Genomic DNA, 13,831 nt, shown 5'->3' with positions numbered 1-13,831 from the left:
TCCTCTACGTAATAACATCCAGTCCTGGTAAACCGGACCACAACATGCCAGGTCAGTGGGTCGGACCCAACGGTACCAACGGATACACCTCTAGTATGTAGACATCATCATCTCTCTCCATTCCTTTCTCTCTGATAGGGGTTTGTACTATTTCCACTCAGGAGGCTTCTGTCACAGGGCTGTACATTAACAAAGGGCATATCGGTAATGCCAACTCAATCCTTTTAGATTTAACAGGCTTTCTCCTATAGGGTTCCTTTTTATAGCTACCTGGTCTCACCATGTTTTCATGACCTGTGCATGGATGTATTTAACAAGTTATTGTTCACCATGTACATCATGTGTTATGAAGAAGGTGTGAGACACGGGCCAAATACTGTCAGATATATAACGCTGATGTAATAACGTGTGTACTAATATTTTGCCCTCAGAATATGTTCTGATAAAGGTCTTTGGGGTAACATGTGTGCTGGCAGTACAAGCATTATAGTACTGTACAAACTCATATGGTCTAGATCTGCCAAACTATTTTTGTTTTATAGCCCCCTTGTATATCTTTCTGATCTGAGGGTCTATAAAATGGCTCCAGGTTCTCTAGTAGTGCTAACGGGTATGTCTTCCTCTGAAGTGTCTGAGGTAAAGTCTGTGTTTGTGTGTTGTCAGAGTGGACCATCTACACTTTGGCTGCTCTCCTGACTCTGACAGTCGTTGTCATGGTGACCAAACTACTGCTTCATGTCACAGTCAAGTAAGTATCACATTTCCTGTTGTTCACTGTAACTTATGAACAATAAAGTTGTCACGTGGTATTGTACTAAACCTCAGAGTGTAACAGAAGTAACAGAAGTATAGTTGATGCCAAGTGATGTCTTTTTAAGGTTGTAGGAGCCACAAGCTAATGGAATGTATAACCTAATGTTACTATTCTCTGTGTCTCTCTCCTTCGCCCTCCTTCCCTCCCATGACCTTTTCCCTCTCTCCTCCTCTCCTCCTCTTCTCTTCCAGATCTCCCAACATCCCGACCATCAGTGGTTCAGAGAGCTGCAGCGGTCAGAGTTCTGGGTCTGAGCCCTGGATCATCCTTTACCAGCCCTCCACCATCTCTCTTTTCAAGAAAAAGCTAAAGAACCACCACGGAGACCTCAGCCCTCTGGTGGGCAACTAGGGAAATGCAGTCTGGTATACTACTGCCATCACTACTGAACCCTGTACCAGGGCCTACCGTACCAGAGCTAGCAACAGAGCTGGCCGCCCCAAATCAATGAGACTCCATGGGGCACTGAGCTACAAAGCTAACATGCTAACTAATGACTGATTCACTGACTCACTGAGAGACTACTACCAAAATGGCCCAGACATGGCTGTCTGTGTCTGCTGTGTACAAGGCAGGAGAGGAGAGTAGATGTACAAACAGCTCAAGGTGGACATTTTACTGCAGGGCACTCATATTCTTGGGGTTCTACTTCCATTGTCTCTCCATGGATGTCTGATAGATTATTGAAGTCCTCCTCTAAAGACAGGGGTTGGCTGGGGCCAAATCAGATTCCAGTTTCCACAGGACTCCTCCAGAATGCAGGTCTTCCATTGTAACTGTTTCCAAGTGGGGCACAAAATGACAGACTACGCATCTCTCCTCATTTAATAATCTGCGAACAACAAAGGGAGCCATGCATATTCCCTGTCAGTGACTGTGACTGGTGTCTCACATGGAAAAGGGGGGTTGAATCCTGATCGTTATCAAGGGACGAGGACATCAACCCCGACATATTACGGTACATGTAACTCTGACTCAGTTATGTAAGTACAATTAATACCACTATGGACAATCGGCAGTTATTGAACCACCACAGCCAGCTAAGCCTGAAAGGGACCCCCTTTCCTCCTGGACAGCAGCGAGTTACCTGTAATTATGGTGTGTTATGTAGGCCAGTGTTAGGTATAGAGAGAGAGACGAGAGGTGATTTACCTGCCCTGTCTGGAGCGAGGAGAATAGATAGCATGAGTAAGTCCTGAAGAAAGAACGCATCTAAAAAAAGACATGAATACAGAGAGAAAAAACAACACTCTCTCTCTATGCCACACTGCCTCTTCCTCACTCTCTCTCTATGCCACACTGCCTCTTCCTCACTCTCTCTCTATGCCACACTGCCTCTTCCTCACTCTCTCTCTATGCCACACTGCCTCTTCCTCACTCTCTCTCTATGCCACACTGCCTCTTCCTCACTCTCTCTCTATGCCACACTGCCTCTTCCTCACTCTCTCTCTATGCCACACTTCCTCTTCTCTATGCCACACTGCCTCTTCCTCTCTCTCTATGCCACACTGCCTCTTCCTCACTCTCTCTCTATGCCACACTGCCTCTTCCTCACTCTCTCTCTATGCCACACTGCCTCTTCCTCACTCTCTCTCTATGCCACACTGCCTCTTCCTCACTCTCTCTCTATGCCACACTGCCTCTTCCTCACTCTCTCTCTATTCCACACTGCCTCTTCCTCACTCTCTCTCTATGCCACACTGCCTCTTCCTCACTCTCTCTATGCCACACTGCCTCTTCCTCACTCTCTCTCTATGCCACACTGCCTCTTCCTCACTCTCTCTCTATGCCACACTGCCTCTTCCTCACTCTCTCTCTATGCCACACTGCCTCTTCCTCACTCTCTCTCTATGCCACACTGCCTCTTCCTCACTCTCTCTCTATGCCACACTGCCTCTTCCTCACTCTCTCTCTATGCCACACTGCCTCTTCCTCACTCTCTCTCTATGCCACACTGCCTCTTCCTCACTCTCTCTCTATGCCACACTGCCTCTTCCTCACTCTCTCTCTATGCCACACTGCCTCTTCCTCACTCTCTCTCTATGCCACACTGCCTCTTCCTCACTCTCTCTCTATGCCACACTGCCTCTTCCTCACTCTCTCTCTATGCCACACTGCCTCTTCCTCACTCTCTCTCTATGCCACACTGCCTCTTCCTCACTCTCTCTCTATGCCACACTGCCTCTTCCTCACTCTCTCTCTATGCCACACTGCCTCTTCCTCACTGCCTCTTCCTCTCTCTCTATGCCACACTGCCTCTTCCTCACTCTCTCTCTATGCCACACTGCCTCTTCCTCTCTCTCTCTATGCCACACTGCCTCTTCTCTATGCCACACTGCCTCTTCCTCTCTCTCTATGCCACACTGCCTCTTCCTCACTCTCTCTCTATGCCACACTGCCTCTTCCTCACTCTCTCTCTATGCCACACTGCCTCTTCCTCACTCTCTCTCTATGCCACACTGCCTCTTCCTCACTCTCTCTCTATGCCACACTGCCTCTTCCTCACTCTCTCTCTATTCCACACTGCCACACTCTCTCTATGCCACACTGCCTCTCTCACTCTCTCTATGCCACACTGCCTCTTCCTCACTCTCTCTCTATGCCACACTGCCTCTTCCTCACTCTCTCTCTATGCCACACTGCCTCTTCCTCACTCTCTCTCTATTCCACACTGCCTCTGGAGGGAACCATGTCAGAAGTCTCTCCACTGACGGGGTGGATGGAGGGGGAGAGGGAAGTAAGGAAGGAAACAGAAGGAGAAGAAAGGTAGAAGATGGTTGGGTGTAATTTAACAACTGCCATTTTAAGGTCCAGAACAGTCATACGGATTCCCATGTAAAATAGCCTTTTGAGTGATCAAATATTAATATCACCCATAATATTTGTGGGAGATGGAAACGCTTGCGGATGGCTAACTACGAGGATGTTTGAAACGCCTAACGCCTAAACACAACTTGAATACAGTGAGCAGTGTTGCAGTAAAATCATCTCAAGATAATTTGGTGAAACACAAAACAATATTGATGTTGCATCAATTATGTATATTTTCTGCACATCTCCCGTTTGACAGATCTCTGTGATGCGATCCACAGCAGAACTGACGCATGTGTTGATATGACAACTATATCAGAGTTTTGAGCGTTTCATGCTGGCTGAAAACCTACCTAGCCAGTAACTAGCTAACACCAGACACAGATGACATAGTTATAGTTATCATAAGATAGTTATCTTTTCCATAGATGAACAGAGTAGACTTTTAATTATATTGGCTGACACCCTACAGTCAAAGTTTGGCACCAGTAGAGTACCTATCTAGCTATATAAACAACGCCCCTCCAAACACACTTTCTCCGATGTTGGTTACAAGGTGGTACTTATTTAAAATAGGTAAGGGAACACCATGTTACCATTGGTGTATTAAAATGACTGAGTTAGGGTGATGTCACCCTTTCCCCTTAATAACCTCACCTCCTTAATCCAAGTGTATGTCATGGGGGGTGGGGGGGGTAACCTTGACCAGTAACCTTATGATCAAACATAATCAATGTAGAAGTCATTTTTCATACTTTGGTCATCATACTTAGATCTGGTTTCATCCACTTTTCATCCAATTTTATGAAAAGCATGATTTTGACCTTTAAAATCGTTTTTGAAATGCTCATAGGTTCTCTCTCTCTCTTGTCCACTCAGCTGTTGGTTCTGATCTGGTTTGACTGGCTATTGACTGGCTATGTCCCAAATAGCCGATAGGGTTCTGGTCAGACGTAGTGTATTATATAGAGAGTAGGTTGACATTAGGAACACACACTGTGTTTAAGCCTTAAGTATCTTCTACAAGCCTGCTACTGTTGGCTTCTCTCACTCCCTCTCCTCTCCTCTCCCCCTCTCCCCCTCCTCCCTGTGTTTCTGAGTCAATTAGTTGGGATCCTTGTCCACCCTAAAACAGACTACGTCACCCTAGAACAGACTGTCACTCTATACCAGACCATGTCACTGTTTAGCAGACTATGTCAATGAGAATTATAGTAGAATGGGTGAGACTTTGCAAATAAACATTTGCTTATTTCTTTCCCCACTTTTATGTTCTATGTGGTCTTGTGTCTTGGACATTACTGGCCATATTGTTCTCCTTACGTTGCTACTTGATTACAAGGAGGGGGTCAATCCTGTTGTATGTTGTGTAATTCAATGTGACACATGTCCTGCTCTTACAAAGCGATGGTGAAACCCATCAGTCGTTTGTGTACTTACTCATAAACTGCAACTTAGCCGGGAGGCTGGAGGGGCCCCCCAGCCCCTCCATATTCAGCAGCTTCAGATCCCCACATTCAGAGGGCTCAGCAGACCCAAACAACCTCACTCAACTCTCAGCTAAACCACAAATAATATGGGGTGGATGGATAAAAGCACTCATCGATAGTCCACTGTGTTAGCAGACCGCAGGTTAATGTCACTGTTTCAGTGTCCACTGTGTTAGCAGACCGCAGGTTAATGTCACTGTTTCAGTGTCCACTGTGTTAGCAGACAGTAGGTTAATGTCACTGTTTCAGTGTCCACTGTGTTAGCAGACAGTAGGTTAATGTCACTGTTTCAGTGTCCACTGTGTTAGCAGACAGTAGGTTAATGTCACTGTTTCAGTGTCCACTGTGTTAGCAGACAGTAGGTTAATGTCACTGTTTCAGTGTCCACTGTGTTAGCAGACCGCAGGTTAATGTCACTGTTTCAGTGTCCACTGTGTTAGCAGACCGCAGGTTAATGTCACTGTTTCAGTGTCCACCGTGTTAGCAGACCGCAGGTTAATGTCACTGTTTCAGTGTCCACCGTGTTAGCAGACCGCAGGTTAATGTCACTGTTTCAGTGTCCACTGTGTTAGCAGACCGCAGGTTAATGTCACTGTTTCAGTGTCCACTGTGTTAGCAGACCGCAGGTTAATGTCACTGTTTCAGTGTCCACTGTGTTAGCAGACCGCAGGTTAATGTCACTGTTTCAGTGTCCACTGTGTTAGCAGACCGCAGGTTAATGTCACTGTTTCAGTGTCCACTGTGTTAGCAGACAGCAGGTTAATGTCACTGTTTCAGTGTCCACTGTGTTAGCAGACAGCAGGTTAATGCCACTGTTTCAGTGTCCACTGTGTTAGCAGACCGCAGGTTAATGCCACTGTTTCAGTGTCCACTGTGTTAGCAGACAGCAGGTTAATGTCACTGTTTCAGTGTCCACTGTGTTAGCAGACCGCAGGTTAATGTCACTGTTTCAGTGTCCACTGTGTTAGCAGACAGCAGGTTAATGCCACTGTTTCAGTGTCCACTGTGTTAGCAGACCACAGGTTAATGCCACTGTTTCAGTGTCCACTGTGTTAGCAGACAGTAGGTTAATGTCACTGTTTCAGTGTCCACTGTGTTAGCAGACCGCAGGTTAATGTCACTGTTTCAGTGTCCACTGTGTTAGCAGACAGCAGGTTAATGTCACTGTTTCAGTGTCCACTGTGTTAGCAGACAGCAGGTTAATGTCACTGTTTCAGATAGGTTAAACCATACCAATATGAGATATATGTTTATATATCAGGTTTTATATGTATAATAATGTTAGGATTCTATTTCTATTGGTCGAGTACTTTTCAGGTTGCCTTTCCCACCAATCAGAAACACAGTCAGAGCTGATTCATCTGGTTCAAAACGTTCATGCACTTGTAGCTGTAAAAAGATGTTCATCTAAGTTTTTTATTTTTTATAATTGCTTTTAGATGCTTTACTAGTTTACTAGTTACTAGTACAATGATAGATAAATAGTATTTCATCCAGTTTGGCTCTTATCTCTTCTGGAAATCAAAACCATTTGAAATGTTACACAAATCAAATCAAATGTTACTTGTCACATACACATGGTTAGCAGATGTTAATGCGAGTGTAGCGAAATGCTTGTGCTTTTATTTCCGACAGTGCAGTAGTATCTAAGAAATCATCTAACAATTCCCCAACAACTACCTAATACACAGTTTTGTTATTCTGGAAATCAAAACCATTTGAAACTTTACACAGTTCTGCACTTTTGGAAATCAAAACCATTTGAAACTTTACAGTTCTGTTGTTCTGCAAACCAAAAGGCAAACATTACATTTAGAGCACCTACTGTAGCAAAAGGGTTACAGTTTATATGCAAAATTGTAATGGCTGTATCCCAAAGCCTATAGCGCATTACTGGGCCCTAGTCAAAAGTAGGGCACTATATAGGGAATAGGGTGTCGTTTGGGATGGAGTCATTGACACATTGGAATGAGGGATAAGATTTACAGTAGCCTAGGTGTGCCTGTGAGTTAATAAGGGGGCCTCACAATGTAGGGAACGTTCGTCATTTTTCCCTCTGATGTTTGTCTGCTGGGTGACCTCATGGTTTACTTTGGATGTCTGCTCATCAGTAACTCATGTTAATTATAGCAAGACAAGAAAGAGCACGTGCCCCTGGGTCTGTGCTGGTCAGAGCAGTTCATGCTGAGAGGTAGAAAGAGAGCGGAAGAGTGGGTAAGGGAGACTGAGGGTGTGTTTGTGTGTGTGTGTGTGAGAGAGAGAGATATAGTGTGTGTGCATGAAAGAGAGTGTATGAGAGAGAAAGAGAGAGCTTGTGTGTATGAAGGACATCAGAGAGAGGAGTCCTTGTTAAACATAGAAAATAATCTAATCTGACAGTTTAAATCTAGGAAGGCCATATCTGTTTGGAAAGCCTGGTGAAAGATACCAACTCCATTCTCTCCCATGTCCTCCAGTCAACTGGACAATTCTACAGCACCTTATAATAAATAAGGGAAGCTGTCTCTTATTTTTATCTGTTGTTCATCCTAATGTTACACGGTACTAGGGTTGCTAACTTCCCATGTTTTCCAGAAAGCCTGGTTGGAAGATACCCTGAATCAGGGGGTTATAAGCAGGAGATCCGGAACCCTCCAACCATGATCCAGAACCCTCCAACCATGATTTGTGGAAAACCTTGGTATTTAGGAAAGTTCCCAGAATTCTTAAACCCTACATGGTACTCTGTTCATGAGACGAGCAGTCCTATGTGATAGGGGGCAAAAATTGGTTTTGACGGGGAATACTAAACATTGTTTTCATGAAAATTGTAAATTAAATAGTGAAATTTTTATTTATACAGTAAATTATTGTTATTTTGTATGTGAATGGAATCTAGTATTTTGTATAAGTGAAGTACCTTTGTAGTCTTATTTAATGTGTTTGCTAAATAAATACTGCATGCATGTTTCTTATCCCCATGTCGAGACTTGATTTTTTGACCTTGGTCTGTCAATCCTGCATTCAAGACATACCCTACTCATTTTAGGAAGACAAAATATACAGGTCTTTACTTCACTCTCTGGATTTACAACTGATGTACAAAGTAACAGAAGAATCTCACACTGGAGATATTATGTACAAAGAGAAAAATATTGGAGTATATAAACATGAACACACTCACTGTAAACCTTCAATTACATTTTACTATCATGAAGTACCTATTCTTAAAGTTTTAAACATGTCCTTGTATACAACTCTCTCTCTCCCAATTCAATTCAATTCAAGGGGCTTTATTGTCATAGGAAACCAATGTTAACATTGCCAAGCAAGTGAAGTAGATTATAAACAAAAGTGATATAAACAACAAAAATGAACAGTAAACATTACACATACAGAAGTTCCAAAAGAATAAAGATATTACAAAGTTCATATATATATATACACACAGTGGTGTAATGATGTGCAAATACTTAAAGTACAAAAGGGACAATAAATAAACATGGGTTCTATTTCCATTGGTGTTTGTTCTTCACTGGTTGCTCTTGTGTCAACAGGTCACAAATACTGCTGCTGTGATGTCACACTGTGGTATTTCACCCAGTAAATATGGGAGTTTATCAAAATCGTGTTTGTTTTTCAATTTTTTTGTGGATCTGTGTAATCTGAGGGAAATATGTGTCTATAATATGGGCAGGAGGTTAGGAAGTGCAGTTGTTTCCACCTCATTCTCTCTCTCTCTCTGAAATATGATCCTCTCACTCCCTCTGCTGGTGGCATAATATACTTCCCTACTAGTTTATAGCCATAGGCCCAGAATAATGAACACAATACTCTGTAGCAAGCTCTATTAACTCAGAATAGCATGGGGGGTGGGAGGGGGGGGTCTGTGACACTGACCTCTCATTAAAACAGAGGGAGAGGAAGAGGTGAAAGAGACTGAACCCCTTGCTGTCACACAGTCCCAGACGACAGACTCCTTCCTCGCCTTGCATCTCTGCACTGGTCCATTGGAGCTAGCTGGCTATTGTCAGGCTGTAACACAAATCCTGAGACTCTCTCTCTCTCTCGTTCAACTCAATCCACCGGGTCCCTATGGGATGGCTATGGCCCTGTCCCACTATTTCCCCTGTCACCTTCACTGTAGCAGAGGCCATGAGAAAAGACTGGTGCCAGCATCTCCCTCTAAACCTGAGACCTAGCCTGTAATTAACCCAACAATGGAGACAATGGACCTGAGTGTCCTGTTACCATGGAGAAGAGAAATGGTTTTGTGGATGAACAAAACCCAGCACTTTCAGTCCTAAAACATAAAGGGGTAAAGAAGTCAGAGTGGGACGGTTATAACAACAAGATCTCAGTTTCCCTTCGAAATTCAACGTATTGCGGATCAACTTCTATTTTTGACTAAATAATTCCGCGTGGTTACAGGGTTAATTCCACATATTTACAGGGTTAAAACAAGGGTTAAGTTTAGGTATTGATTCTGAGTGGTTAAGATTAGGGCCATGGTTTGGCGAAGGCTCAAAACAAACAAAACAAAAAACAAAACAAAACCAAACAAACAAAACAAGCTATTATGGTCAGATATCAACAGTATTCACAGTATTATTACGGCTTACTAGATAGAGTATTATGAATTAGTGCAGTGTTTTAAGCAGCGAGCTCTGGTTCCGAGCATCACGAATCATCTCCCAGTGCTGGGCATTAGTTTGTCATTTATTGGGGGGAGGAAGGCGTCCACATTCTCAGGACCTTTTCAAATGTAACAAATGTTTCTGGTGATCGGGGTTAAAAACCCAGACCTAAAATCCCCAAAAGTCCCCATGAGGATGGTAAAACAAGTTAAATTCTCCCTCAAGGGGTTTGTTTTAGGCTCGGGGGTATAGGGTATAGGGTTAGGGTTACAATTAGGGTTACAATTAGGGTTAGTGTTTAGGAGTTAGATTTAGGTTTTGTCTCGGGCAGGACTGCCCGTTCCATGATCTCGCCATCACTCACGGTTGACAACTCCATTGTGTCCTCCTCCCAGAGCGCTAAGAACCTTGGCGTGATCCTGGACAACACCCTGTCGTTCTCAACTAACATCAAGGCGGTGGCCCGTTCCTGTAGGTTCATGCTCTACAACATCCGCAGAGTACGACCCTGCCTCACACAGGAAGCGGCGCAGGTCCTAATCCAGGCACTTGTCATCTCCCGTCTGGATTACTGCAACTCGCTGTTGGCTGGGCTCCCTGCCTGTGCCATTAAACCCCTACAACTCATCCAGAACGCCGCAGCCCGTCTGGTGTTCAACCTTCCCAAGTTCTCTCACGTCACCCCGCTCCTCCGCTCTCTCCACTGGCTTCCAGTTGAAGCTCGCATCCGCTACAAGACCATGGTGCTTGCCTACGGAGCTGTGAGGGGAACGGCACCTCAGTACCTCCAGGCTCTGATCAGGCCCTACACCCAAACAAGGGTACTGCGTTCATCCACCTCTGGCCTGCTCGCCTCCCTACCACTGAGGAAGTACAGCTCCCGCTCAGCCCAGTCAAAACTGTTCGCTGCTCTGGCCCCCCAATGGTGGAATAAACTCCATCACGACGCCAGGACAGCGGAGTCAATCACCACCTTCCGGAGACACCTGAAACCCCACCTCTTTAAGGAATACCTAAGATAGGATAAGTAATCCCTCTCACCCCCCCCTTTAAGATTTAGATGCACTATTGTAAAGTGACTGTTCCACTGGATGTCTTAAGGTGAATGCACCAATTTGTAAGTCGCTCTGGATAAGAGCGTCTGCTAAATGACTTAAATGTAATGTAAATGTCTTTGGGTTACGGGTTATGGGTTAACATCACTTTCTATCAGTTCAGCACATTAGCATTTCTCCTGCTGTTACACAACATCAAGCTTTAACATCATAGTAGACATTGAATGTCTATAATCAAAAAAATGGTAGATATAGCTAGCCACATTCTAACCTGAGTGCTAATGTTACTAGCTGCAGTAACAGTAAATCCCGGTATAATGGTTAACACAAACATTGGCTGCCATGATATCCCACAAGTTATATCGGGCAAAAATAAAGACATACCTTGGAATAAACAATTACATTGATCCGATAGGTATTTGACCATTAATAATTCATTTCTTTCTGCAAAACGTGCAGTGTTGATGGAGTTGTTGTAGCTTGCTAGCTAGCTTATTACATCCCAAACACCATGCTAGATCCGAGTGGGCCAGTTCATTTTGCATGGACCAGTGCACTTAGATAGCTGGCTATCTTCATTTTTAATCACCTACTAGCAACATGACATGACAAAACTCTTTGGGCAATTTAATACCTACTTACACGATACGCCTCCATCACCGACGCCACCAGCAATCTATTCCTTTCTTGATGTCAACACCTGCAATGTATTGTTGGTATAGGAGTTTTTCATAAAAAATAATTCAAATTGAGAAAATACACTATATACAAAAGTATATGGACACCCCTTCAAGTTAGTAGATTCGGATATTTCAGCCACACTCGTTGCTGACAGGTGTATAAAATCGAGCACACCGCCATGCAATCTCCATAGACCATAAGCCATTGCACTCTGAAGCCGTGGAAACGCGTTCTCTGGAGTGATGAATCACACATTACCATCTGGCAGCCCAACAAAATGAATCTGTGTTCGGAGGATGCCAGGAGAACGCTACCTGCCGCAAGGCATAGTTCCAACTGTAAAGTTTGGTGGAGGAGAAATAATGGCCTGGGGCTGTTTTTCATGGTTCGGGCCAGGCCCCCTTAGTTCCAGTGAAGGGAAATCTTAATGCTACAGCATATAATGACATTCTAGATGACTACGTGCTTCCAACTTTGTGGCAACAGTTTGGGAAAGGCCCTTTCCTGTTTCAGAATGACAATATCCCGTGCACAAAGCGAGGTCCATACAGAAATGGTTTGTCGAGATCGATGTGGAAGAACCTGACTGGCCTGAGAGCCCTGACCTCAATCCCATCGACCACCTTTGGGATAAATGGGAACACTGACTGTGGGTCAGGCCTAATCGCCCAACATCAGTGCCCGACATCCCTTTGGCTAAAGCAGCAATGTTACAATATCTAGTGGAAAGCCTTCCCAGAAGAGTGGAGGCAGTTATAGCAGCAAAGGGAGGACCAACTCCATTTTAATGGCCATGATTTTGGAATGAGATATTTGACAAGCAAATTACCCATTCTCATTGATTTCATATATAGCTTTGTCTAATACTTTAGCCTATGTCATCTCCTTGCAGGCCCTAACAACTCCATAATAATGCCCATGATTTTGGAATGAGATATTTGACAAGCAGGTGTCCACATACTTTAGTCGTGTACTGAAGAAGTGTATAATTATTATATTTTTTATAAACTTTTGCATAAATATGGAAAATAATCTATTTACTTAGTTTAGATTTGTGGAATATACACTACATGACCAACGTAAGTGAACACCTGCTAGTTGAACATCTCATGGGCATTAATATGAAGTTGCCCCCCCCCATCTAAAAATCATGGGCATTAATATGAAGTTGGCCGCCCCCATCCAAAATCATGGGCATTAATATGAAGTTGCCCCCATCCAAAATTATGGGCATTAATATGAAGCTGCCCCCATCTAAAAATCATGGGCATTAATATGAAGTTGGCCGCCCCCATCCAAAATCATGGGCATTAATATGAAGTTGCCCCCACCCATCCAAAATCATGGGAATTAATATTGAGTTGGCCGCCCCCATCCAAAATCATGGGCATTAATATTGAGTTGGCCGCCCCCATCCAAAATCATGGGCATTAATATTGAGTTGGCCGCCCCCATCCAAAATCATGGGCATTAATATTGAGTTGGCCGCCCACATCCAAAATCATGGGCATTAATATGAAGTTGGTCCTCCCCCATCCAAAATCATGGGTATTAATATGAAGCTGCCCCCCCATCTAAAAATCATGGGAATTAATATTGAGTTGGCCGCCCCCATCCAAAATCATGGGCATTAATATTGAGTTGGCCGCCCCCATCCAAAATTATGGGCATTAATATTGAGTTGGCCGCCCCCATCCAAAATCATGGGCATTAATATTGAGTTGGCCGCCCCCATCCAAAATCATGGGCATTAATATTGAGTTGGCCGCCCCCATCCAAAATCATGGGCATTAATATGAAGTTGGCCGCCCCCATCCAAAATCAGTTGGGCATCCAAAATCATGGGCATTAAGTTGGTCCTCCCCATCCAAAATCATGGGCATTAATATGAAGTTGGTCCTCCCCCATCCAAAATCATGGGCATTAATATGAAGTTGGTCCTCCCCCATCCAAAATCATGGGCATTAATATGAAGTTGGTCCTCCCCCATCCAAAATCATTCGCATTAATATGAAGTTGGGCCTGCCCCATCCAAAATCATGGGCATTAATATGAAGTTGGTCCTCCCCCATCCAAAATCATGGGCATTAATATGAAGTTGGTCCTCCCCCATCCAAAATCATGGGCATTAATATGAAGTTGGTCCTCCCCCATCCAAAATCATGGGCATTAATATGAAGTTGGTCCTCCCCCATCCAAAATCATGGGCATTAATATTGAGTTGGCCGCCCCCATCCAAAATCATGGGCATTAATATGAAGTTGGTCCTCCCCCATCCAAAATCATGGGCATTAATATGAAGTTGGTCCTCCCCCATCCAAAATCATGGCCATTAATATGAAGTTGGTCCTCCCCCATCCAAAA

At 44.0% G+C, this 13,831-nt stretch overlaps 1 protein-coding gene across 2 annotated transcripts in view; it reads left to right on the top strand.

Annotated features, from left to right (window-relative positions):
- LOC124035288 (kremen protein 1-like) overlaps window positions 1-2,182 on the top strand; it is a 107,030-nt gene extending 104,848 nt beyond the window's left edge. Inside the window, exons 9-11 of one of the 2 annotated variants that reach the window (XM_046348748.1) lie at window positions 1-51; window positions 664-748; window positions 1,006-2,182. The exon at window positions 1-51 is cut by the window's left edge and continues 117 nt beyond it. In XM_046348748.1, coding sequence (XP_046204704.1) covers window positions 1-51; window positions 664-748; window positions 1,006-1,165 — 296 coding nt within the window. In that variant the 3' untranslated portion in view covers window positions 1,166-2,182. Of the gene's footprint in view, window positions 94-663; window positions 749-1,005 lie in introns of both variants that reach the window. The other variant, XM_046348747.1, reaches the window with a different exon arrangement.
- Window positions 2,183-13,831: the final 11,649 nt, after the last annotated feature.

The sequence above is a fragment of the Oncorhynchus gorbuscha genome, linkage group LG05, assembly GCF_021184085.1.
Source record: "Oncorhynchus gorbuscha isolate QuinsamMale2020 ecotype Even-year linkage group LG05, OgorEven_v1.0, whole genome shotgun sequence".
NCBI lineage: Eukaryota > Metazoa > Chordata > Actinopteri > Salmoniformes > Salmonidae > Oncorhynchus > Oncorhynchus gorbuscha.
The sequence above is the reverse complement of the archived record's forward strand: the minus strand, read 5'-3'. Positions and strand labels throughout refer to the sequence as shown.